General features: G+C 41.5%; 1 protein-coding gene across 8 annotated transcripts in view; it reads left to right on the forward strand.

Annotated features, from left to right (window-relative positions):
* The window catches only part of rbm47 (RNA binding motif protein 47), a 263132-nt gene extending 236881 nt beyond the window's left edge, over positions 1–26251 (forward strand). For 6 of the 8 annotated variants that reach the window (XM_043692551.1, XM_043692568.1, XM_043692560.1 and 3 more), the window contains 3 exons: positions 12792–12998; positions 20301–20476; positions 21922–26251. In XM_043692551.1, the coding sequence (XP_043548486.1) occupies positions 12792–12998; positions 20301–20476; positions 21922–22170 (632 nt within the window). In that variant the 3' untranslated portion in view covers positions 22171–26251. The remainder of the gene's footprint in view (positions 1–12791; positions 12999–20300; positions 20477–21921) is intronic. The other 2 variants (XM_043692577.1, XM_043692586.1) reach the window with 2 other exon arrangements.
* Positions 26252–27292: the final 1041 nt, after the last annotated feature.

Below are 27292 nucleotides of genomic sequence, written 5' to 3' on the forward strand. Positions count from 1 at the left end.
GTCAAATCCCTCGAACTCAGCACCGCCTTCCTAACCTGCAATCTTCTCCCTGACCTCTCCGCCCCCACCCCACTCCAGCCTATTACCCTCCCCTTGACCTCCTTCCACCTATCGCATTTCCAACACCCCTCCCCCAAGTACCTCCTCCCTACCTTTTATCTTAGCCTGCTTGGCCCACTTTCCTCATTCCTGAAGAAGGGCTTATGCCTGAAACATCGATTCTCCTGTTCCTTGGATGCTGCCTGACCTGCTGCGCTTTTCCAGCAACACATTTTCAACCAATTTCCTCTTTCCTTTGTTGTATTTTAACTATTGTGTTTGAATTTACTTTGTTTTGCTTAATTGGGTGTAGCTTGACCAATCAAATTGTATATGGACACAGCACCTCACATTTACCTTTTAAAATAAGAAAACGTTGGGGTCTAGATTTTCTTAACACATTTTGAGGGAGGTCTGGTCTGGTCCATAACACTTTCATGTCATTGGTTCTAATGTGGGTGTATGACAATTGGTTGTTCTTTGTCCCATTCTGTTTGTTTCCAGCTGCTTCTGGAAAATATTGTCCTTTTTCCCACTGTTTTTCCTTCCTTCTTCCCTTTATTTCCCATTTGCCTTTTCTCTCTATTTCCCTTTCTCTCCCAGCAGGGTTCCTACCGCTGTCATGCTACTGGAAGTGACCTATATTGAGAGAAGAAATTTCCATTATCACAAATGCAGAAGTCTAGGTTAGCTATAAACATGGACATTCAAACCACATCCTGAAAATGCCACCTGTCAACACCAAACTCATTGAGTTACATAAAGAATCTTTTTGCTCTTCACCTCAATATGGGCCATGATATAGCAGCCCAAGCAAAATCATTTCCCTCGGTACCAGATTGGAATGATAGCTCTTCTCTATGAACACGTCCTGCTCAATTGATGTTATCTTGACTTTAGAAGAAATTATGAGTTTCTGCAGGCATGTTGCATGGGTCACAAAATATCAGACTTGGAAAGAAGATTGCAGCTACCCTAGGTTGCCCTGTAGGACTGTCAGATGGGAAGTGTTACGCTTTTAAGCTTTAAGAAAAGCAGAAATTATTCATACAACTGGTAAGATTGATTAGTGATTCCATTGTCAAGGTCAGGGAGCATTCAACATTAAAACTATTCACGCAGTGAAATTAAAGAAAAACGTGTCAATCAAAATTGATTTCCACTATTATCAGATGAGCGTCCAGCAACACACATCTTAAAAAGCCAACTTTTTATTCAGACTAAAGTAAGACAAAGATGTGGATGCTGGAGAGCTGCAAGTTTCTCCAGCAGTTTCTATCTCCTCAGACTGTTGATCACAAATGACCCGCACAACTATAGATTACTCGACCTTAAAGATACAATCCAGGATGACAACTAAATATTACAACAGTGGTTCAGTCTATCCATTAGCACATTTCCAGGAAGTAAACTAATACAAATTCAGCTGAAGTAGACATCGCCACATTTTCCATGCTGTGTTACATGTAAATTCACATTCAAAACAGGTCCAGCAGTAAAGGCAAGTTGAGCAGAAGTTTTAAAATGTCAAAATCCAGCAAAGCCAACAATAAAGCAAAACAAAGTCAAAAGTGTTGGCAGTCCTGACAGATTTCACTGAGCCCACTAAACTATTAGGGGGTCCCAACCAATCTCACTGTTACCTGATTGCAAGTCCATCCCCAAGGACAGAATATAACTAATAACTTGAGTTGTATCAAAATGTGTTTCTGTCACAGCACGTCCACAACATTTTGTCTTTACAAATGAATTGCATTTTCCTAACTGCTACCTTTAACAATGCCACATTCCTATAATTTTCAAGGACATACTGTGCATCTTCTTGAAGAAACTGTAATATTTGTTACAGTGAGTACAGAAACCAGTTGCAGTATTTCAGGGATTTGTTATATTTCACTGTTGAAATCCTGCATGTTCATCAGCAATTTTTTGCACTGAATGTCCATTCCATCCAAATTATTTTTCATTCCCTCAACATTTCTAAATCTTATAAGAGGAAGGCAACGAAATTCCGCTATGCCGTACCAACTGTCTGGATTCTGCAGGTACTGTTCCAAAATGGTAGCCATGACAAGAAAACACACACACACACGTTTCCAGGACTCCAATATAATTCTAACCCATCGGCCAATTATCTGCCTGGTTTTGAGACGTCCATCTCTTTAAGGGTGATGGCCCCACCTCCAAGAGCTGCTGGCCAATTGGAGGACAGGCAGTGTTTCTGTCCCAGTAGCATTTACCACTAACAGTAGCCACTTCCAGTACTGTGGCTGACTGACACCAACAATCATGGATGAGACCTGGAAATACAGGTAATTGGATTGAGCTTGAAGAGTAGGGGATGACGAGAGGGTGGGTGAGGATGGCTACGCCAAGTGCCAATTTTGACCCAGCTGCTCCAGCCAGCACCCTCACTTAACCTCATGCAGCTGTACATACATTCAGCAGCAGGAAAGCGCCTTCTCCTTAGCATTTCTTCACAGATGAAGTTTTGAAGAAGGCTGTATTCATCAGTTGCAGGTCTGTTGATTGCTAGTCAGGCCTTTTTGTGACCAGCAAATTCTCCTACAATGTGTGCAAGTGAAAGCATCATTACTGCGAGCGACATTTGGATCTATCCTTCTCCTTGTTTTCTTTTCATGCTGTGTCTTCACTCAGTCTCATTGATGTCTGTACCATTGCTGATGTAGCATGTCCAGGCGTTGTGATCTCACCACTGGGAGAGCTGATGTGGCACACCTGCCTAGTGAGTCCTTGAAACATTTGTAAGGGACTCCTTTGCTGCATTTACCAGTGGTGGACTCTCCATACAAAGTAAGCTGGGACAGATGACTGCTGTTCATTCAGACAACATGATCCATCCTAAGCAGTTGGTTTGGCAGGAGGATAGCTTTGATGCTTGTGAAGATAGCGGTTTCCAGGCTCCACATGTTTGTAATGGGGTCATTCCAGTGGATCTTGAGGCCACTGCAGAGATAATGATGAATGAATTGCTATATATGGTGTATGTAACGGTGGTATAGAAGCCTTGATTTGGTGCCATACAGGGGGATAGTGAAGAATACAGCTTTCTACACTTTGATTTCTATCTATGCTCTGAGACTCCAGTTGCCTCACAGTTGTTTATACAGTTGGCTGAATGCATTGTTTACTTTTGAAAGCCTATTGTCAACCTGCTTGCCTACAGTGGCATTAAACAAAATGACACTCCCCAAACAGAGAAATTGCTTCCAGCTTGGTTCCCTCAGGGACAGTGTTTGGTGATCTGTATTCTTCTTGGGGTGCACACTGCTGTAGGACTTCAGTTTTGCTTTAAACTGGTTTTTAGTCTAAAGAGATGTGCCAGCATAGAAAACATGATGGCAGACGTGGGTACTGCAGATGTTGGAGATTAGAGTCAAGATTAGAGTGGTGCTAGGAAAGCACAGCAGGTCAAGCAGCATCCGAGGAGCAGGAAAATCGACGTTTCAGGCAAAGGCACTTCATCAGAAATCACTCTAATCTTGACTAGAAAACATGATATCATACATGGCAGATTTAACTGACTGTAGAAGCACAATTAACAGTGAAAAGAAGTTCATGCATGAGTTTGTTTCTGTGAGGAAACCTGAGATTGAAAAGACTTGTATCAGTTCAGAATCATACGTAAATTCCCTCAAGGTCTTCCACTGCCTGCTGCAGCATGATGCTGAAGAAGATGATGGATAGGATTGGGGCCATCACACATGCCCACTTCACACCACTGGAGATTCAGAAGCAACAGGAGGTTGCTGTTGTGTTTAACTGTTCCATACCAGCATTCATGATATCGCATCAGTATGGCCAAGAACTTGGATGGGCATCCATGTCTTACAAAAATTTTCCAAAAGTCCATCTCTGCTCACAGTCGTGAATGCCTCGGTGAGGTCTACAGCCATAACACTAGACCTTTTATTTTGCTCATGTTACTTTCTTGTATTTGTTAAAGTGTTCATGGAGTTTACAGAGTTCATAGAGTTGTTTAGAGTTGAAGTTGATGGAGTTGTGTTGCTCATAGAGATGACTTTGTTTTTGACTTCAAGACCTCTGATCAGATCGCTTACTCCGAGACAAGGGTTTCCATTCCCTTTTGGCCTGAAATAGACAAGCTGTTCACAGAGCAAGGAAGAGGAGTGAAGGGCTCTCTGCCGGATCTATCTATCTATTCACTTTCAGGACAACATAGACAACCTATAAAAGAAGTCCTATTTAAATATATTAGAAGATATATTGAAAATGTAAAACATGAAAAGAATAGACGACCTGGCCTCTCGAGCCTTCTGACTATTCAATACAATCATGGCCTAGCTGCTGCCTCCACTTTACTTTCCCATTTGTTCCCCATATCCCTTTAATTCCCATATCCATATTCCTTAAGATATCAATCCAGCCTTGGATATTCAATGATGGAGAATGCAGAATCCTCAGGGGTACAGAATTCCAAAGATTCATTCAGAAAGAAACTTCTCTTTATCTCAACCCGTCACTCTGAGACTGAGTCCCCATCTTCTAGATTCCCAAGCCAAGGGAAACAACTTCTCGTGTCAATGCTGTAGAGCCCTAATGAATCTTGTATTTTCAATGAGATGTTTTTTTTTCAATCATCCAAACTCCAGAGAATACAGGAGAAAAATACAAGTGCTTTGCTATGTGAGGGACATTCTCTAACCTCAACCCTTCATTTTCCAACTCATCAGGAAAGCAGATAGTCTCTACAACAACTCTAATTGAAACCTTTTCAGTGATTTACACAGAATAGGAATTGCCTCTATTCCATATTTATAATATCGAGGAATTCATTAAATGGATTAGGGAATATTCTCTGTGGTCATCCTGGGTGACTTCAGCTCTACCATTGGCCACAGGAAGTTCAGTTGTGGCTATTCCTTTGGCCATCAGTTTCCTTCACGAGCTTGTGTCCCACTAGTTACTAAAACCTTTGGCAATGTGCCACCTGCAAAAGAGAGAGTGTCAGTGAGTGTGGTGCAATGTATTTGGATGATGTATCTGCTTGAGTTGAATAGCTGGCAATCTGTGAAAATTGTGAGATATAGGTATGAGACTTGCAATACTGCTATATGTGTGGGGTTGAGGTGAGACAATGGATGTTGAATATGAGTTGACCTGCAACATATTATCAATGAGGATGAGCACCTCACCAAGACCTTCCCCACACCTCCACTACTTGCCTTTAAACAACCGCCAAACGTCAAACAGATCGTTGTTCGTAGCAAGCTGCCCGGCTCTCAGGACAACTCCATACAACCCTGTCACAGTAGGCACTGCAAGACGTGTCCGTGTGGACATAGATACCACCATTACGCGTGGGGACACCTCCCACCTTGTACATGGCAGGTACTCCTATGACTCGGCCAACGTTGTCTATCTTATACGTTGCAAGCAAGGATGCCCTGAGGCATGGTACATTGGGGAAACCGAGCAAAAGCTACGACAATAGATGAATGGGCACCGCACAACAATCAACAGACAGGAGGGTTCCCTCCCAGTTAGGGAACACATCAGTGGTCCAGGACATTCAGCCTCGGACCTTCGGGTGACCATCCTCCAAGGCGGACTTTGGGACAGGCAGCAGAGAAAAGTGGCCGAACAGAGGCTGATAGCTAAGTTCGGTACCCATAGGGAGGGCCTCAACCGGGACCTTGGGTTCATGTCACATTACAGGTGATCACCATTGCAACACACACACACACACGCGCACACATGCACCCCCTCACAGACTTAAGACACTCTGCACTCACACATACACTTTCTCACACTCTCAACCCCCACCCCAGACAGATGCGCACACACAGACAGACAGACAAAGACTCACATGCACGCATATATTGTGTGGGGTGAATTTGTACTTGGAGGGTTACATTGTACTTTGCTTAAAAACTGCATGCATTCATGTAGAACTCTGAGCTCAAAAACTGCATGAATTCATTAGAATCAATCTACACATCATGGCATAGACAAGAGAACACAGGGGGCCAACACCTTCAACATATTGTCTAGCTATCACCATTGTTAACAGCTAACCTGAGAATGCAACTTTTTAAAAAAAGGTTTTGTGATTTACACATGAAATAAGTGAAACTATCATGGTATTCAAACAGATGAAAGGCTTAATTGAAAAATTGATTGTCTATGTACAATTTCAGTTACGTCACACTGTAAATTTTTGCTATAAATTCTGTGTATTAGGATCGAGCCCTTCACTACCACCTGATGAAGGAGCGACGCTCCGAAAGTTAATGTGCTTCCAATTAAACTTGTTGGACTATAACCTGGTGGTGTGTGATTTTTAACTTTGTACACCTCAGTCCAACACCGGCATCTCCAAATCAGGATATGAGTTATGCTTGATAGTGAATGAATTGGGCAGTGTGTGAGCCTAGTGATTAATCTGAGGGAATATGATATTTGAAGCTGCTTTCACTAACCTTGATCTTCATGTGAATTCATTAAACTTTTTCCCACTACATTCAAAATCTCCAGGCTAGATTCCTTTCATTAACAGTGATATCTATCTGTTCCCACTGTCTTCTCAATATCTGTTTAGAGACCCTTTTTGTGGGTAGAAGAACTCTCTGCTAGTATCCATCTCCGACATAGAGGTTCAGTGTTGTATCAAAGAACCTTAGCATGTGTCCCATGCTCTACTGTAGTTCTGCTCAGAGTGTCTCTTCCAGCACCTGCAGTAGCCAGAATCCACATCCTTTTGAAAAGATGCCATTGAGCTTTAAGTAGTGCAGGCTTAGTTTAAGTTATTACAATTTTGACAGATATAATATTGTTTTGAGACAGTGTCTCTATTTTTTAGGGTAAAAACAGGGGGTCATAGACCAGTTCTGAAGTCTGCCAGAGAGGGTAAGCTTGGATGGCTTAGTTATTGGAGATCAAAGGAAGGTTTGTGTTGTTTTAATGTAATGAAAGTACAAGGCATTTATGCTTGGGAACATTAGCAGCATCTGTGTTAACAATGTGGACTGAGTCTTCAAAATCCCAAAATCAGTGCTGAGAACATTTAGGTTGGAAACAGTTGTCCTGTAAGTTGTTAAATTGTTTCCAAGATTGAATATAGTTGAGGTCACAAGGATAGTTAGTAAGCATTTCTACCTAGATACAAGGCTCCTGCGATTCACATTGACACAAAATGATGCAGAGGCAGCCAGCATAAAGATCAGGTCACAAGCTTTTTTAGAATATCGCTGAATATCACAGGATTTTTTTTATTCTTTTTTGATCCAGGAGATAGAGTGCAAGTAAAGAGACCAAAAATGTTCTCTAATTTAGTGCACAGGAATGTGGGTGAGACCTTAAGTCTGGATTGAAAAGACTAACTTGGTGGGGAATTTAAATAAGGTTGGAAGGGTCAAATTGCTTGGATTTGAAGGAGAGCCTCTGAACATTGAAAACCTCCTTGTGAAAGACAATTCTAAAATTACAAATTACTGGGCTGAGAAATGAATTGAAAAGGAGGAAACCCTAGGAAAACATTGATGTCGATATAAAGTGTAAATTATAGTTGTGAAGTGGGTTTTTTGTTTTATCACACTAAGGAGCAGGGTATATTCCATTGTGTAGTTTATTCATAAAATAGAATAGAATCCTTACATTCTGGAAACAGGCTCTTCGGCCCAACAAGTCCACACTTACCCTCTGAAGAGTAACCCACCTTGACCCATTCCCCTACCCTATTATCCCTCTATTTACCCCTAACTAATGCACCTAACCTACACATCCCTGAACACTGAGCAATTTAGCATGGCCAATTCACCTAACCTGCACATCTTTGGATTGTGGGAGAAAATCAGACCACCTGGAGGAAACCCACGCATATACTGGGAACATGTGCAAACGCCACACAGACAGTCACCCAAGAATGGAATCGAATCTGGGTCCCCAGCACTAGGAGGCAGTAGGGCTAACCACTCAGCCAGCAAGTTGCCTATAAAGATAATATTTAGTTACTACTGCTTTTAATCCGTCATTACGATAAATATCTTAAACTATGAAATATTGTTGTTTCATTCTTTCAGTTATTAAATGAATCCAAGAAAATTTGAACTTCATTGGTCTCTGCAGAATTTATAACAAAGTAAAATTAGCTTTGCACATACCTGGTCACCTGCTGAGGCATGTAGTCTCCCAGCAATGCATTTCGCACTGATTTGTACACTGCTGTCAACAAGATGAGCTGTCAACAAAGTGTCAGCACTGCTGGCATTGCCATTACCAGGTCATGCACCATGATATGCAAATTTTTTCAGACCGTATTCAATACTTTTCCACTAAACATCTTATTTGAAACTAATTTGAATATTTTAATATTTGCACAATATTAATTCATGCTTGTTCATTCTTCAGTTTAAATATTCCCATCACTCCTTTGAGAGACGAGTGGCAATTGTGTTGAGCTCTAATTGCTGTCCTCAGAATCCTATCAAACATAACTAGCTGTTTGGAGTTTTATGTGAGATAGAGTCATAGGGAAGTATACCATGGAAACAGACCCTTCGGTCCAACTCGTCCAGGCCGACTAGATATCCCAATCCAATCTAGTCACACCTGCCAGCACCCGGCCCATATCCCTCCAAACCCTTCCTATTCATGTACCCATCCAAATGTCTTTTAAATGTTGCAATTGTACCAACCTCCACCACTTCCTCTGGCAGCTCATTCCATACCCATACCAACCTCTGCGTGAAAAGGTTGCCCCTTAGTTCTTTTTTATATCTTTCCCCTCTCACTGCTAGTTCTGCACTCCCCCACCCCAGGGAAAAGACTTTGTCTATTTATCCTATCCATGCCCCTCATAGTTTTGTAAACCTCTATAAGGTCACATCTCAGCCTCCGATGGTCCAGGGAAAACAGCCCCAGCCTGTTCAGCTCTCCCTGTAGCTCAAATCCTTTAACACTGGCAACATCATTGTAAATCTTTTCTGAACCCTTTCAAGTTACACAACATCTTTCCGATAGGAAGGAGACCAGAATTTCATGCAATATTCTAACAGTGGCCGAACCAATGTCCTGTACAGCCTCAAAATGACCTCTCAACTCCTGTACTCAATACTCTGACCAATAAAGGAAAGCTTACCAAACGCCTTTTTCACTATCCTATCTACCTGCGACTCCACTTTCAAGGAGCAACACTCCCTAGGACTTTACCATTAAGTGTATAAGTCCTGCTAAGATTTGCTTTCCCAAAATGCAGCACCTCGCATTTATCTGAATTAAACTCAATCTGCCACTTCTCAGCCCATTGGCCCATCTGGTCCTGATGTAATCTGAGGTAACCCTTTTTGCTGTCCACTACACACCAATTTTGATGTCATCTGCAAACTCACTAACTGCACATCTTAGGCTCCTTCAAAAAACTCAATCAAGTTTGTGAGGCATGATTTCCCATGCACAAAGCCATGTTGACTATCCCTAATCAGTCCTTTCCAAATACATGTACATCCTATCCCTCAAGATTCCCTCCAACAACTTGCCCACTACTGACGTCAGGCTCACTGGTGTATAGTTCCCTGGCTTGTCCTTACCACCTTTTTTCAAAAGTGGCACCACGTTAGCCAAGCACCAGTCTTCCGGCACCTCACCTGTGACTATCGATGATACAAATATCTCAGCAAGAGGCCCAGCAATCACTTCCCTAGCTTCCCACAGAGTTCTGTGGTACACCTGATCAGGTCCTGGGGATTTATTCACCTTTGTGTTTCAAGACATCCAGCACTCCCTCCTCTGTAATATGGACAATTTTCAAAATGTCAACATCTATTTCCCTACAATCTATATCTTCCATGTCCTTTTCCACAGAAAATACTGATGCAAAATACTCATTTAGTATCTCCCCCATTTTCTGTGGCTCCACACAAAGGCCGCCTTGCTGATCTTTGAGGGCCCCTATTCTCTCTCTAGTTACTCTTTTGTCCTTGATGTATTTGTAAAAACCCATTGGATTCTCCTTAATTCTATTTGCCAAAGCTATCTCTTTGCCCTCCTGATTTCCCTCTTAAGTATACTCCTACTTCCTTTATACTCTTCCAAGGATTCACTCGATCTATCCTGTCTATACCTGACATATGCTTCCTCCTTTTTCTTAACCAAACTCTCAATTTCTTTAGTCCTCCAGCATTCCCTTTCACCCTAACAGGAATATACTTTCTCTGGATTCTCGTTCTCTCATTTCTGAAGGCTTCCTATTTTCCAGCCATCTCTTTACCTACGAACATCTGCCCCCAATCAGCTTTTAAATGTTCTTGCCTAATACCGTCAAAATTGGCCTTTCCCCAATTTAGAACTTCAGCTTTTAGATCTGGTCTATCCTTTTCCATCACTATTTTAAATCTAATAGAATTATGGTTGCTGGCCCCAAAGTGCTCCCCTCTGACACCTCAGTCACCTGTCCTGCCTTATTTCCCAAGAGTAGGTCAAGTTTTGCACCTTCTCTAGTAGGTACATCCACATACTGAATCAGAAAATTGTCTTGTACACACTTAACAAATTCCTCTCCATCTAAAACCTTAACACTATGGCAGTCCCAGTCTATGTTTGGAAAGTTAAAATCCCCTACCATAATCATCCTATTATTCTTACAGATAGCTGAGATCTCCTTACAAGTTTGTTTCTCAATTATCCTCTGACTATTAGGGGGTCTATAATACAATCCCAATAAGGTGATTATCCCTTTCTTATTTCTCCGTTCCACCCAAATAATTTCCCTGGATGTGTTTCCGGGAATACCCTCCCTCAATACAGCCGTAATGCTATTCCTTATCAAAAACGCCACTCCCCCTCCTCTCTTGCCTCCTTTTCTATCCTTCCAGCATTTGTATCCTGGAACGTTAAGCTGCCAGTCCTGCCCATCCTGAGCCATGTTTCTGTAATTGCTATGATATCCCAGTCCCATGTTCCTAACCATGCCCCGAGTTCATCTGTCTTCCCTATTGGGCCCCTTGCAGTGAAATAAATGCAGTTTAATTTATTAGTCCTACCTTGTCCCTGCCTGCCCTGACTGTTTGACTCACTTCTGTTCTCAACTGTACCCATCTCAGATCGATCTCTTTCCTCACTATCTCCCTGGGTCCCGAGCAGCTCTAGCAAATCACCCTGTCAGTATATTAGTCCCCTTCCAATTTAGGTGCAATCCGTCCTTCTTGTATAGGTCACTTCTACCCCAAATGAGATTCCAATAATCCAAAGATGTGAGTACTTCTCCCATACACCAGCTCCCCAGCCATCCATTCATCTGCTCTATCCTCCTATTCCTGCCCTCACTAGCTCGTAGCACCGGGAGTATTCCCAATATTACTACACTCGAGGACCTCCTTTTTAAATTATTTTTTAAATCTCTGTAATCTCCCTACAGAATCTCAAACTTTTCCCTTCCTATGTTGTTGATTCCAATATGGACAATGACCTCTTGCTGGCCCCTCTCTCCCTTGAGAACATTCTGTACCCTCTCTGAGACATCCTTGAACCTGGCACCAGGGAACCAACACATCATTCTGATTTTTGACTGCTGACCACAGAAACATCTGACTGTACCTCGGACTAGAGAATCCCCTAATGGATTTGATCTCTTGGAACCCGGCGTACCCCTCATTGCATTAGAGCCAGTCTCAATACCAGAAACTTGGCAGTTCGTGCTACATTCCCCTGAGAATCTATCACTCCCTACATTTTCCAAAACAGCATACTTTGTTTGAAATGGAGATAGCCACAAAAGACTCCTGCACTACCTGCCTCCGCTCTTACTTTCCTGGAGTTAACCCATCTATGTGACTGTATCTGAGACATTCCCCCCTTCCTATAACTGCCATCTATCACATACTGTTGCGGTTGCAAATTCCTCATTGCCTCTATCTCTCTAACCAATCCATTTGATCTGATAAGATTCACAACCAACAGCATTTATTGCAGATATAATCCGTAGTAACCTGTAAGCTCCCACATCTGACCAAGTCGCAACTTTATTTGAAGACAACAAAGATTAAGAATTAAATTTTACATTTTTAACAATACGATTGCTAATTATCTGATTCTTTAGAAAGTTAAAGTACTTCTCAGATACTCCTAACTTTGCTGGGCTGATGAATTGCTGATGGACTTTGCTAGGCTGATGAATCTCCCACTCCACCAAGGACATGTAGGTCCTGGGCCTCCTTCACCACCACCCTAACCACCCGATACCTGGAGGAAGAATGCCTTCTCCTCCGCCCCGGGATTCTTCAATCCCACAACATCAATGTGGCTTTCACCAGTTTCCTCATTTCCCCTCCTCCCACCTTATCCCGGTTCTATCCTTCCAGCTCAGCACTGCCCTCAGAACCTGTCCATCTTCCTTCCCACCTATCCATTTGACTGTTCTCACACTCAGCCACCTTACCCCCAGCCCCAGCCCCTCCCATTTATCTCTCCACCCCCTTGGCTCACAAGCCTCATTCCCGATGAAGGATTTATGCCCGAAACGTCAATTTTCCTGGTCCACGGATGCTGCCTGACCTAATGTGGTTTTCCAGCACCAAACTCTCGACTCTGATCTCCAGCATCTGCAGTCCTCACTTTCTCCCTGATGAATTGTTCAGTCTGTTGCTCTCACACTCTCATTCTGACATTCTTCTGAGTAGGATCTATAAATGCTCATTTCTATTCCTGTCAAAACTCTGGTGGCTTTTTAAATGCATAATTTACCCTATTTTTAAAATTGGATTTTCTTTTTAAAGCAGGCACTGTTCGCGGCCGAGGTAGAGGGGCAGCTGGCAACAGAGCAGCAGGACCTCGAGGATCGTACCTGGGTGGATATTCAGCAGGCAGAGGTATTTACAGCAGATATCATGAAGGGAAGGCCAAGCAACAGGACAAAGCGTATGAACTGATACCCAGCTTAGATCTGGCTACAGTCAGTCCAGTCGCTATGAAACCTGGTGCAGGTTAGTAAAGGAAATGTTTTGCTAAACATTTACCTTAACAGCTAGGGAAAAAAATAGAAGAAAATAGAAATGCAAAGGTGATGTTTTAGAGTTCTTCCTGAAACCCCTATAGGATTTTGAAATATTCCTGTAGGATGTAGAATAATTCCAATAAACACAATGAAAAATCTGGAATTTTTTGAGTTGCTGCTAAAGTCAGGTGGGAGTTCTTAATTAAATACTTACTGTTTGAAAACCAGATTTAGTCAGCTTTGAATAAAGTTTCATTACATATTGTAATGAACAAGCCAATAGTTTTGTAATGAACTTCGGCAACAAATGAAGAATACAAATTGATAACATGATTGCAATTTTAATGTTGGTGTAATTTGGAGTTGGACTGATGAATTCCAAAAACTTGGATCACCCTCATTAGAGAAGCATTGTACCGAGTCTTGATGTTTGGATGAATTGGTCCAGTCTTGTTCGTACTGTTTTTAATTCCTGCTGAAATCCAGCAGGAAGCACTGGCTGGTCAGAAAGATTTTTGACATCAGAGAATGGCCTTAAAGAATGGTTCATGGCAGTCAATTGGCTAGGAATGGGGTTGGCTGGAGCGGGGCCGGAAGGGCAGGGAGTGCCTGCTCCTCTTGGATCACAGGTAAACAGAATAAAATGAAATTAATGTAACTATTTGCTCCTCATTTGACCATGGCTTCACTGACCAGCAGATGTACTGAGCAAGGAATTTCAGATTAAATTTGCAATACAACCTGATGATTCTGTTAGATATTGGTCTGTATAAATAAAGAAGACTCATGTTGCATTGGGAGAGTGTCCATATGGCCTACTCCCATGAACAGGTTAAAATTGCAAACTGCAGGAAAGCAATGGCATTGGTAAGTTTAAGTCACAGAGTAGCCATTCTAATCATGTACTTTACCCCCAAACCCTGGTTGCACAGGCTGCATATAACTATTGCAACTGAACTTGACTCTTTCATCTAAGTCATGACTCTTTCATGTTTAACTGTTTCCTTTCCTTTTCAATCCTACATTAGCCTGTATTATACTATGGCAGACAGGACCTTATCAACTTGCCCCATTTCATTTCACTTGGTTGGCCTTGATTAAAATCACTTCTCTTCAGGTTAAAACAGTATGTAACTGCAAGCAACTTAAACTATCAAAAAGTTCCCATGTAATCCCTTGAGAAACTGTACAGATTTTAATGATAGTGACAATCTACAAAGGTAGGGTGAAAATTCAATGGTAGTGAATTATGATGTCAATAGAAAGGGAGTATAATTGGTGGCTGATCCAGTTCAACCCCCACCTGAACTGAATTTTACCTCCCAAAATGTTTGTAACGTTTTTACTGGCTTACCAGCCTGTTAAAAGTTTTGTAGCATTCTTTTAAAGTAATATATGCATGTTTAAGAAACAGAAAGGTCTGGAGGAAATCATAATTGGGTTTGAGATGTTAACTGAGTGCAGGGATCTTACCAGGCTGTGAACAATGAGAGCTATTATGTGGTGAGTGGCAGAATCAGGTGAGATCTTCAGCGATGCCCATCTTGATGTTGAGATCATCTCGCTGCATCTTATTCACTTTTCTCAAATAGCTTGTTCACAGACCAACCTGTAATAAGTTGCAATCTAACCAAACTCTCAATATAAACAGGCCACCGAGCAAACTCAGCTTGGAAACAAGAGCAGGTTCTTGGTGATATCAACTCGCCACTTGTTTCAAAAGAACTCTATCTTTCTCCCTGGGCAAATTGCAAAGCAGGGTAGGATCTATTAGCATCAATCAACACATACATACCTGTCCACATGGACAATGGACATGGACTCCATTTTCAGGAAGTCGTCATCATCATCATTGCACTTGCACTGCATCCTGCAAGAGCAGGCAGGTCTAGCACACCAGCAACCAGCAGTGTCTGACTGCATTGTATACAGGTGCCACAGAGACAGGAATCCATCGCACCTAATGATCACCCTGTTTACCAGGACCAGCACGTGTACACCTTGCCTTGCCTGCCAAGCCTTGCAGTGGCAATTGGTGCAGACACACAATCAGGTGGGTGGCTGTGCTGTGAAGCAGTCTTCAGTCAATGCCGTGACTTGTCTGAAAGTCTGAGGGGGATAGTCCATAGTGAGCTCCATGGGAGCACCGGTCAATCAGGGTTTCCAATATGTTAATCAAGGACCCCCATACCAATCCCAGACTTCAGGCATGAGCACATATCCAATCATGGTGGCATTGCTGAGGACTCTGTGCCTCAGGGAGTGGGTCACAGTCAGTCCTTCATCCACATAGGCACCTGTCCTCGCGGTAGGAGAGGACTGTTTGCGCACCAGCCAGCGGTGAAGGACCATGCTGGCAGCTCTGGTCACTCTGTCAACAAAACATAATGGGGTGTGTGAAGGTATCTGGGAAGGGTGGGGGTGATAAGTAGATGGGTGTAGATGTATGTGCATAGTTTGGGTAGTGAGTGAGGGAAATATAAATTCTGCTGAAATCAGTAGATGTCCCAAAGGCGCATAGAAAATGCAGGGGGTTACTTAAAATACAAAATGAAGAGGGCAACGTGTGGACTTAAAAAATCACAAGCGAGTAATATATAAGTATATGAGGGGAAAGAGGATAATCAGAGAAACAGTAGGCTCATTAGGTACCAAAGTGGCAAACTGATTGGAGATAGAAGACATAGCTGAGGTTTTAAATGAGTACATTTCATCTATATTCACGATAGAGATGGACATTGTAGATATAGAAATCAGAGCCAGGTGTTGTGATATAATTGAACAAATTAGCAGTGCAAGGGAATAGGTATTAGCAGTTTCAGTCAGCTTGAAAGTCAATAAATCTCCAGGCCCAGATGAGACGGGGAAAACAAGGGAAAAGATATCAAGGGCTCGGCCATTATCTTTCAAGTCTTCTCTGGCCACAGGACAGGTGCCAGAGGAATGGAGGACAGCTAATTATTCAAAAAGGGTAGTGCAGATAAACCAGGAAACTACAGGCCAGTGAGTCTCACATTAGTGGTAGGGAAACTATAGGGAAAAGTTCTGAGGTATAGACTAAATCTCCACCTGGAGAAGCAAGGATTAATTAAGTTTGGTTAGCATGGCTTTATAAGGGGGAGATTGTGTCTAACAAATTTGATTGTATTTTTCAAGGAGTTGACTAGGTGTGTAGATGAAGGTAGTGCAGTTGATGTAGTCTACATGGATGTAGGTAAGGCTTTTTACAAGGTCTTACATGGCAGACTGTTTAAGAAGCCAAAAGACCAAGGCAAATCCATCCAAAAGTGGCTTAGTGGCAGGGAGTAAAGGATAGTGGTTAAAGAGTGTTTTTGTGACTGAGTTGTATGTGTGTGTGTGTGTGTGTGTGTATATTGGGGGTGGTGGGAGTGCTGTATCACTGGGTTTGATGTTGGGTCTCTTGCTGTTTACAATGTACATTTCTGAACTAGACATGAATGTAGGAGGTATGATCTGTAAGTATCTGCAGGATTAAGAGCTATATGGGATACTTGCCTTTATTGGTCAAGGCATTGAACATGAGAGCAAGGAGTTAATGATGAAGATGTGTGCAATGATGTTAGTTAGGCTACGTCTAGGTTACTGTGTGCAGTTCCAATCACCAAATTATATGAAGGACGTGATTGCACTAGAGAGAGTGCAAAGGAGACTCACAAGGATGTTACCTGGACTGGAGTGATTCAGCTAGGAAGGGAGGTTAGTTAGGCTGCAGTTGTTTTCCGTGGAGCAGAAAAAGTCTGAGAGGGGACCTGATTGAGGTGTATAAAGTTCTGAAGGTCATAGACAGGATAGATAGGGAGAAACTTTTTTCTCCTCAGCAGAGGAATCATCTAGTTTGAAGGTAATGTGCAGAGGGTTTAGAGAGAATTTGAGGAAAACAAATTCACCCAGAAGATTGGGTATATCTAGAACTCATTCCCTATAATGGTGGTAGAGACAGAAACTCTCAACACTTCAGAACTCTTTAGACGAGCACTTGAAACATCATCGCATACAAGGCTATGGGGCATCTGCTGAAAAATGTGATTTCCATACTATAAGAGCTCCATAATTCTGTTAATTTCCAGTAGCTCCTGATAGTGCAGCCTCCAGCCTGTCTATTGAGGCAGGTAGACAGTCGCAGGACTAGCTGCACTGCTGCAGCAGCTATGCAGTGACACACAATGCATTGATGCAGCTTTACTGCATTGAAGGCCAGTGCCTTCTGTTACTTGCTTTTGCTGCTGCATCTCCTCCCAGTTGATACAATGTCCATCATTGTCGAGACCACGGGGTCTCCTGGGGGCTCAGCAGGTGCCTGGTCTCCACAGTTCTCTGACTGCGAATGGCCCAGGGCATTTCTTCCCCCCACCACACCCTTCTGTAGAACTATTGGTACCAGTGGTCACTGTGTGTACCCTCCCAGTACCCTCTGAGATGTCCTCATCTGTGCTGCTGGGACTTCCAGGGCAATTGTTTGACGTTCCCTCCAATATGTCTGGACCGTTATCAGGGAGGTTAAGGAGCTCTCTTGTGTGGGAGTCAAGCTGGTCCTGGGGACCAGTGGCTGCAGCTGAAGATACAAGAGGCAGAGGACATGGCAGCCACTAGTTAGTCATCATGTGTGACAACAACTTGTTACTGTGTCTGTTGCAGTGTTACTCACTCAGGTGTCAGGACATAGATATTTTGTGCATTCCCAAAGGGGTGGTCCTTGTCTTCTCCTGCCGGAACCAGAATCCTTTCCTCAGAGGGGATGAGGATAAGGATGTCCAGCACTCTGCCGACCCTTGCCCCACCTCCCCTGCATTACTCTACCCTATGATGGGAGATTTTTCTCCAGTAAAAGACATAAAGGGACTAAATGAAGGTGGCATGGCTATTAGTGTTGGCGCATGTGGGGCAAAGGTGTTGCAGTGTCCTGAGGGAATGAGGAGACTGTGTGGAGGGTATGTGGGTCAGTGGAATGGGAGGAGGGTGGGTAACTAGATCAGGCGAGGAAAGGTTTTGCAGGCAATGGAGGCTGTCAGCAGAAACATTGATGGGAGGTTGGTGCAGTGACACAGAAAAATGGGAGGTATCAGAGAGCAGAGCATTGCACTAACCCTGACAGGGCAGAGAAGATCATTGACCTTCTTCCCCATGCTGCTGTTCAGTCTTCCTCACCCTGGAGAGGGCTCTGACCTGGCTGTCAATGTCCAACCAGAGGAGGTTAGTGCTAGATATCTTAAAACATATCAAGGTGAATAAATCCCGAGGACCTGGTCAGGTGTAGCCTAGAACTCTGTGGGAAGCTATGGAAGTGATTGCTGGGCCCTTTGCTGAGATATTTGTATCATTGGTAGCCACAAGTGAGGTGCCGGAAGATGGAGGTTGGCTAATGTGGTGCCACTGTTTAAGAAAGGTAGTAAGGAAAAGCCAGGGAACTATAGACCAGTGAGCCTGACATTGGTGGTGGGAGAGTTGTTGGAGGGAATCCTGAGGGACAGATTTACATGTATATGAAAAAGCAAGAACTGATTAGCGATAAGTCAACATGGCTTTGTGCATGGGAAACCATGTCTCACTAATTTGAAGTTTTTTTGAAGAAGTAGCAAGGAGGATTGAGGGCAGAGGGGTGGATGTGATCTATTTGGACTTCAGTAAGGCATTCAACAAGCTTCCTTACTGTAGACTGGTTAGCAAGGTTAGATCTCAGAATAGAGAGAGAACTAGCCATTTGAATACAGAACTGGCTCGAAGGTAGAAGACACAGGGTGTTAGTGGAGGGTTGCTTTTCAGACTGGAAGTCTGTGACCAGCAGTGTGCCACAAGGATTGGAGCTGTGCCCACTGCTTTTCATCATTTATCTACATGATATGGATGTGAACATAGGAGGTATGGTTAGTAAGTTTGCAGATGACATCAAAGTTGGTGGTATACTGGACAATGAAGAAGGTTACCTCCGAGCACAATGGGATCTTGATCAGATGGGCCAATTGGCTGAGGAGTGGCAGATGGAGTTTAATTTAAATAAACATGAGGTGCAGATGTTTGGAAAGGCAAATCAGCACAGGATTTATACACTTATTGGAAATATCCTGTGGGTTTTGCTGAACAAAGACCTTCGAATGTAGGTTCATAGATCCTTGAAAGTGGAGTCGCAGGTAGATAGGATAGTGAAGAAGACATTTGGCATGCTTGCCTTTATTGGGAAGTGCATTGTGTACAGGAGTTGGGAGGTCATGTTTCAGCTGTACAGGACATTAGTTAGGCCACTATTAGAATACTGTGTGCAATCCTAGTCACTCTACTCAAAGAAGGATGTTGTGAAAATTGCAAAGGTTGAGAAAAGATTTACAATGATATTGCCAGGTTAGGAGGGTTGAGCTATAGGGAGAGGCTGAATAGACTGGAGCATTGGAGGCTTAGGGGGTGTCCTTATAGAGGTTTATAAAATCATGAGGGGCATGGATAGGCTAAATAGACAAGGTCTTTTCCCCAGGGTGGGTCCAAAACTAGAGAGTATAGGTTTAAAATGAGATGGGAATGATTTAAAAGGGACCTAAGAGGCAATGTTTTCACACAGAAGGTGTTGTGAGCATGGAGTGAGCTGCCAGAGAAAGTGGTGGAGGCTGGTGCAATAACAAAATTTAAAAGGCACCTGAATGGGTATAGGAATAGGAAGGATTTAGAGGGATATTGGCCAAATGCTGGCAAATGGGACTAGAATTATTTAGAATATCTGTCCGGCATGGACGTGTTGGACTGAAGGATCAGTTTACGTGCTGCTTATTTCTATGACTCTATGACCACACTGGCATGCTATGGTGACATGGGCTCCTCTGCCAGTCGTCCAGGAGGAGGACTCCTCTCCTCTCCAACTCTCCATCCACAAGGACCTCCAGGTCCCTCTCTGAGAAGCGTGGTGCCAGCCTCCTCACTCCTTCCACAGCTAAGCAGCGCAGCTTCCACATGGCAGTTCTCCTACAGGTCCCAGGGGGCTTTGGGAGATAGTGCAGCTGCAAGAAATGCTGGTTGCAACCCATCACTCAACGGAGATCCTCCTTAAGGCCATTGTCAGGTTTCTACTTTGTTTTCTTCTTTAATAAACTCTCTAAAGCACATCTCTTTGTCCAAGCTGTTGATTATCTGGTAGGTTATCTGCTTTGTATTTCAAGATCATATTTTGTTTTATAACGTGCCTGAGAGGCAACTCAAACTGTTTTATAATGTGGTATAGACGTAATATAATTCAAATTTATAAACTTGTGATTAAAACTTATTAATTAGTACTTTTATCTGATTGCAGTAGCCATCCCTTCCATTGGAACTCAGTACCAAGTGTTTCAGGCGGCTCCAGGCACTAAACTAATGGAAGATAGCAAAATGCATCCTATGGAGCATGTTCTTAATCCTATTGCTGTGCAAACTGATCCAAATGGAACAGCGATCATACCATCAGTTTCCACTCCTCCACCTTTCCAGGTTAAAAAACTTGTATTTTCCTAAAGCACAATATATTCATTATTTTTCTCTACAGCTTTCTGTGATTAACCTTCCTTCCTTGCTCAGTTTAAGCCCAACTTAAAATTGAGCCAGCCAAGCAAGGAAAATGTTTCATTTGAGGAATGATAAGAATGATTATTACCTTGTGCTAAAGATGGGAAATTCTCATGTCAGAGTCCTTCCTTCGTACTCCTATCCAGTGACTCCTACAGCAGAATACAAACACAAGAAGATAGTAATATGGTAGAAATATCACTGACTCTGAACCAGAAACCTGCCAAATCTCTCCACAGCAACTGGTGGAATTTTAAACTCTTGAATTGAAAGCTAGACTCTGTAGACTGACTAGGTAAAAACAATGACTGCAGATGCTGGAAACCAGATACTGGGATCAGTGGTGCTGGAAGAGCACAGCAATTCAGGCAGCATCCGACTAGCAGCAAAATCGACGTTTCGGGCAAAAGCCCTTCATCAGGAATAAAGGCAGAGAGCGATTAACCTGGGCTCCTTTTCTCCTGGAGCATCGGAGGCTGAGGGGTGACCTCATAGAGAATTAGAAAATCTTGAGGGGCATGGATAGCCAAGATCTTACTCCTAGGATGGGGGAGTAGAGATCACAGCTTTAAGGTGAGAGGGGTAAGATTTAAAAAGCACCTGAGGGATAACTTATATGGAACGAGCTGCCAGAAGGAATGGTGGAGGTGGGTACAATTACAACATTTAAAAGGTACCTGAATGGGTACGTGAATAGGAAGAGTTTAGAGGGATATGGCCCAAATTGGACCAGGTCAGATGGGTCAGTGTGGATGAGTTAGACCAAAGGGTCTGTTTATGTGCTGTATGACTCTGTGACTCTTATGACTCTGTAATACTGACTGTGAAACCTAACTGGCTTATTATTGCCCTTTATGAAAGAAAATTTTCTGCCCTAGATGTGCAGGGTCAGGTGAATTGGCCATACTAAATTGCCCGTAGTGTTAGGTAAGGGGTAAATGTAGGGGTATGGGTGGGTTTCGCTTCGGTGGTTCGGTGTGGACTTGGGCTGAAGGGCCTGTTTCCACACTGTAATCTAATCTAATCTAATCTAATCTTACCTAGTTGAGCCTTCATGTGACCCTTGACCCATAGGTATTTGGTTGACCCTTAACTGGCCCCTGAAATGGCCTCCCTCAGCTTAAGGCCAAATAAGGATAGGCAATGCACGCTGGCCTTAACAATGACCCCCACATGAAAGAATGATTTTAAAACTGTAGTATACTTGTCCTGTGATTGAAGCAATGAGCTTGCTTGGAATCCACAGAGGCAGGAATATAGGTGGCCTGACCATTTTATCAATTCCTGTTATCAGTATTTCAGTTTTAAATTGCTATTTATAGTGTTTTTAAAAAAATTGCAATGCTGTAACATGTTTTGTTTCTTTGTAGACTCGGCCAATAACTCCAGTATATGCAATGGCCTCCAATATACAACGAATTCCCACAGCTGGATTCTATGGGGCAAGTTATGTTCCAATTGCAGCTCCTGCTTCTGCTGCCACTGTGGCAACACTGCAGAAGAATGCAGCCACCGCTGCTGCTGTGGCAGCCTATGGAGGATATGCTGGCTACGTACCACAGGCATTTCCAGCAGCAACTTTTCAAGTTCCTCTACATGATTTCTACCAAACTTATTAGGATATTCTAACAAAGACTTTATCATAGTGAAGGAATACACTGGTATTTATGAAGAAAACAAAACATAGTTTGACGTGAAAGAATATTTTTTAGGACTTCAGCAATCTTCACACCAAAAGCTATGTGAAGGAGGGGCAAATGTTTTAGAAATTGCTATTTTGTTAGTATATTTTGAAATGCATATTTTAAGAGTTTTAAGGGTTAATAACCTTTATAGTAGAAACAATTCCATGCATTTTTGTTGTGGAAACATTTTTCTAAATGCCTTACTTTTAACAGATGCTAAAAATCTTCCGTCCATAAGGTTTGAACATTTTGAATGTGGACATCTAGAAACTAGAAAAATGTGTAGATTTTGACATGTTAATACTATGAAGGGTTCATGTGACTTATTCACTCCAGTTATCTAGCCGATTGGTGCCTTCAAGAAAGAAAATCAGCCTTAACTGGATTACAATAAATGTAAATAATACTACTCAGCATTTAACCCATTACTGTATAACCAAACCTAGGCCTGTAGTTTGTTAACCAGTTATCAAGATTTGTATATGATACTGGAAAGACATGCCCATACAAATTGCCGGGGAATAGTCCAGAACTGCAATGCAAAAGAATTGTACTGTCGACTACGAGACTCGAACTTGACTTCTAGTTTATTAATTTACATAATTTGGCTACTTATAGAGGCTGAATATCATCAGCTTCAAACCGGCTGATTGTAGTATTGACCTTGATTGAACTGTTTTAACTATTCATGGTTGGCACCACAGACTGAGGAAGAAAGCATACGTGGGTTTATCTCTTGGGTTAGGATACTGATAAAGTTGAAAAAGGAAGGAAAAGCAAGGGAAAGAATGAACCACGGCAGCATTATACAGTCTCTTGAGGGTAAATTATTATCACTTAAAAAACACAAGGGGACTGAAATATAAAGGACATTAAGTATGACATTAAATAGAAGATAAACCTTCAGTGGTACCTTCAACATGTAGAGTAAGTTACCTTTGCAATGCTCTTTATTTTCTCTGTTCTGCTTTAAGTTCAGCCATATGCTGGATTTTTGAACAAGGACCAAAGCAGGCCTTGTTGGCATGAAGTGCTATATTAATAACTTTTATCATGTTAAAGAAAATTCCTAGATGATTTGAGGTGGTAATGTAGTTTGGGTAGTAGTGATGTTATATTTTGGTTCTATGTAACAGATTAGTTTGTGTGTATATATATATTATGTTTTAATATAAGTTTTATGAGCACATGGCTTTTATGGTGCAGCAGCATATATGTGGTTTACCACAGAATTTTATCAATTTCTTTAAATGCTGTTGAAGAAAAAGAATAATCTTTTATTATAGTAGGAAGTAAATATATTGCAGCAGTGTTTCAATGGCCTGTTTAAAGGCTTTTGAAAGAAAAGTCAATTCTAAGTAGTGTCGTGATACTCAGTAAAACCTGCATAATGTGACCCCATTGCTTTGGACTGACTAAAAGCAACTGCTGAAGACAGCCTGATATCCAGTTGAGCTCCATTCATTATTTAACCTGGAGAAAATGATTGAAACTGCTGTGGATTAATATGGGGTTTTAATTAACAGCTCTGGCCATTTTACTCTTAACACTTGCTACTGTTTATAGAATAGAAATTCCCACATTGTACTACTTGCATGTAAATAATAAAATACCACAAACACTAATGATAACTAGCTAAGGCACCATTTTGTAGACCAACTAAAAATTGATGGATCTTTAACATTTTGCATATTGTATTTGGTGGGAAGCTAGAATACTCCATTTACAGTATGATAACATTAGAAAGGCAGCTGCTCCATATGTCAGTATTGCCTTTATTACTCAGCTCTGGTAACCCAGAGAACTAATGCAACAAACTAGTTTGCTTCTTGATTAAAACCTAATGAGGCACATTCAATTTTTATGCACATTCTAAATATCCAGGCAGCATACTTTTTTCCTGCTCATCTTTTTGCGAGTCTCACTGTTTTGTTTTTTGTTGTCATACTCAGAATCTCACCAGAATATCCAGTTATCACTGATTCTTTTAAACTGTGCAATGTATCACAACACTGAGTAGAACTTCCAGACCTGGCCGAGGTCAGGACAAGACATAGAAGGCACAAAGATACAGGGCTCTGGTCAAATGCTGGTTTCCCAGCACAAATTTACCTTTTCGGACGTGGGTTTGGGGCATGCCATGATATGGAAAACCAGTTATTAAAGTGTTAGGGGTGTATTGGAGACCAACTGGAAAGTTGCAGTTCCTGGGTTGGTGGGGACAGTTCAGCTGTTTGGTGGTGGGGCCCAGAAACAGACCACCAGGCCCTTTCTACCTGCCTGGGTAAGGGTGCAGACAAAGATCACTCTGCAGAAGGATTCCATCTCCACTCTAATGGCTGCTTTACACAAAATATTTAAAGTAATTGATACTGTGAGGTCACCAATATTGAAGCACCCTCTCAGTTATTTGCTCTTAATTACAGACACTGCTTCTCTGAAGCTGAGAGCCTCCAATTGACCTTCCAAATACAAGAGTCCACCTACTGCCTTAATTGGATGGGAAATGTGTCTCCAATCCAATTGAGAGGATACCCCGATCAAAATCCCAAAGTACAGTGGATTCCCTTGGGAGCAGGATGGGTCTCCAGGTTTCTGTCCCAAAAGTGAAAATGCAGCCCACTTTCCTCCACTTGACCTTTTTTTAAAGATGTATACAATTCATTAGAAATGACCCAAATACAGGAGTTCTGATTGTCAGAAACCTGCTTCCTATACCTACTGGAGTATTAGAGCTGGGAAGCACCAGCAAAGAATGGTGCATGGACTTTATTTCCAGCTGCACTAATAGGAGGACAGTAAACTCGCTTCAAATGCAACAAAAACTGTAGTTATTAAAACTAGACTTGGATCATAAAATCAAGTCATAGTTTGTCTTAGATATGCAGGAAAAAGCAACACTCCCACTGTAAAGAAAGCACTCCCTTTACCCAGTGATTTCATTCAATAATGCTTTTGTTCACCTGCAGATACCAATGGATACCTGAGCAAATTGTTCCTTTTAGTGGATTTGTGTGCCTAAAATTCAGAAAAATGAATCTTTAAAATTATTAAGGCATTACTCAGTATTGGTTTTTAAAAATAATTTTATTGGCTAACTTTTCTTTCTGTTCCCAGACTTTTCATTTTGGATTCAATTTCCAACCTTTGAGAAAATTCCATGCATTTCACTTTGCATATTTTTTTTTAAAAAATGATTTATTTGGTTTTCAACAAAATGGATACGCTGCTAGAAAATGCTAAAGTAACCCTTTCTTGAATTAAAACAACTTAGTTCCTTTATACAAATAGGGTATCAACTATACTTTTTGCTTATATATAAACCTTTTATTAACATACAAAGTATCCAGGGTAACACCACTAGTTCGAGCAAGAAAGAGTTTTCCTAAAGTATATTTTTAGATATTTTATTATCTTATGAAGAGAGTGGGGAATGGTGAGATTTTGAGATGTCTTTTATTCCAAAATACTTTTATTTGGCTACTGAGTTTGGCTTCTCTGTATAGGCTTTCGTAGCCCAGTTAAGTAAAAAAGAATGTAGATCTATTTAAATAAAATATTATTTAACTTGCAAGACACATTCTAGGGCAGTTAGAAGTGGGGAAGTTCTTTGGAAAAAAAAGGGTTTCGAGTCACTTTGTGTCACATAGTGCAAAGGTCTAATGTATTTTTATTTGCTTCTCTTTGTATGAAGAAGGCCAAAGTATGATTGACTGATATTGATAGAGGCCTGTAAAGCATGTCAGTTAAGATCCAAACTTGTGCTATTCTATTGCAAACAGCACTGTTTTGTATTTTAATTCAAAATGTTGGTATGGGGCATATAAAAGAACAAGATGTGCATGGACAGACTTTTTAAACTAGTGTGCCTTATTAACAACAAATGCATTACCATCAGGTGTTTGAACTCCTCAGCCAAATATTTTCTATTTTTCTTGTGTTTTAAAAGCTTGAGTTTATTCTTTTGTTGCTTTTATATTCTAAAGCAGTAGTCAATAAAGCATTATGAAACCCATTTGTCTGGTTGTGTTATATTCGAAATGTTCGCAATTAAATATTTCTCAATTTGTGTTCAGTATTTTCAGACAATGAACAGCATTTGATAGCTGTAAGTTGCTCTTAAGGGAATGGAGAGATAATACACTATAGTAATAAGTGAGATTAAAATTACCAAAGCAACAACATAGTCTGCATACAATCAAAACTATGATAGCAGTTTCTTCTAATTATATGAACTATGAAATTAACCGCATAATCCAAATTTCCATTGTTCAAAAAAAAAGCAATTATCTGGGGATTTAACTGAAGTGCCAGTGTGATACTTATAATAGTTTTCATAATAATTCAAATTTGTATCACATTCAGTGGTGCTAAAAATGCAGCAGTTACACTGGGATCACTGTCAGCTGGCACCTCTGTCACTGATGTTGTGGGAATTATTAGTGGCAATTCGCTGGTGCCTGCATGACATGAGAGCTGTCAATCATTGTGTTTAGAGCATGGACAGAAGAGCCTCACCCTCCCAGAAACAATTCATTGAGTTTTAATATGTTCATTTCCTACCAATCCTTAAGGAATCTGCCAGCATCTTGGCCTGGACTCACAAAGTAAATCCCACACTATTATTCCTGACGTTGGTAGACCATCTATCACTGTCCACGTCAAATAAAAGAACTCCGTGAAACTTCTCAGAAGCTGGGAATGTGGGATATTGTTAAATGTGATTAAGGGAAATTATAAAAGCATGAACTATAAGTTGGCTGAATTAGATGGGGGAAATACATTAAAAGACATGATGATACATAGGCAATGGACCAAACTATTACATGGCACAACAGTTCTAAAAAGGTCAGTCAACCATGGCTGCCAAAGGAAGTTAAGGATTGTATAACCTTAAGAATAAACACTTTTGAAGTGGCCAGAAATAGTATTAAATCTGAGGATTGGCAAGTTTTTAAGAATACAGCAAGAAATTGATAAGGATAAGAAGAATAGAATATGAATGCAATCTCTCAAAAAAATCATAAAATTGGACTGTAAAGTCTTCTACAGGTAT

This window comes from Chiloscyllium plagiosum, chromosome 1 (genome assembly GCF_004010195.1).
Source record: "Chiloscyllium plagiosum isolate BGI_BamShark_2017 chromosome 1, ASM401019v2, whole genome shotgun sequence".
In the NCBI taxonomy this organism is placed as follows: Eukaryota; Metazoa; Chordata; class Chondrichthyes; order Orectolobiformes; family Hemiscylliidae; genus Chiloscyllium; species Chiloscyllium plagiosum.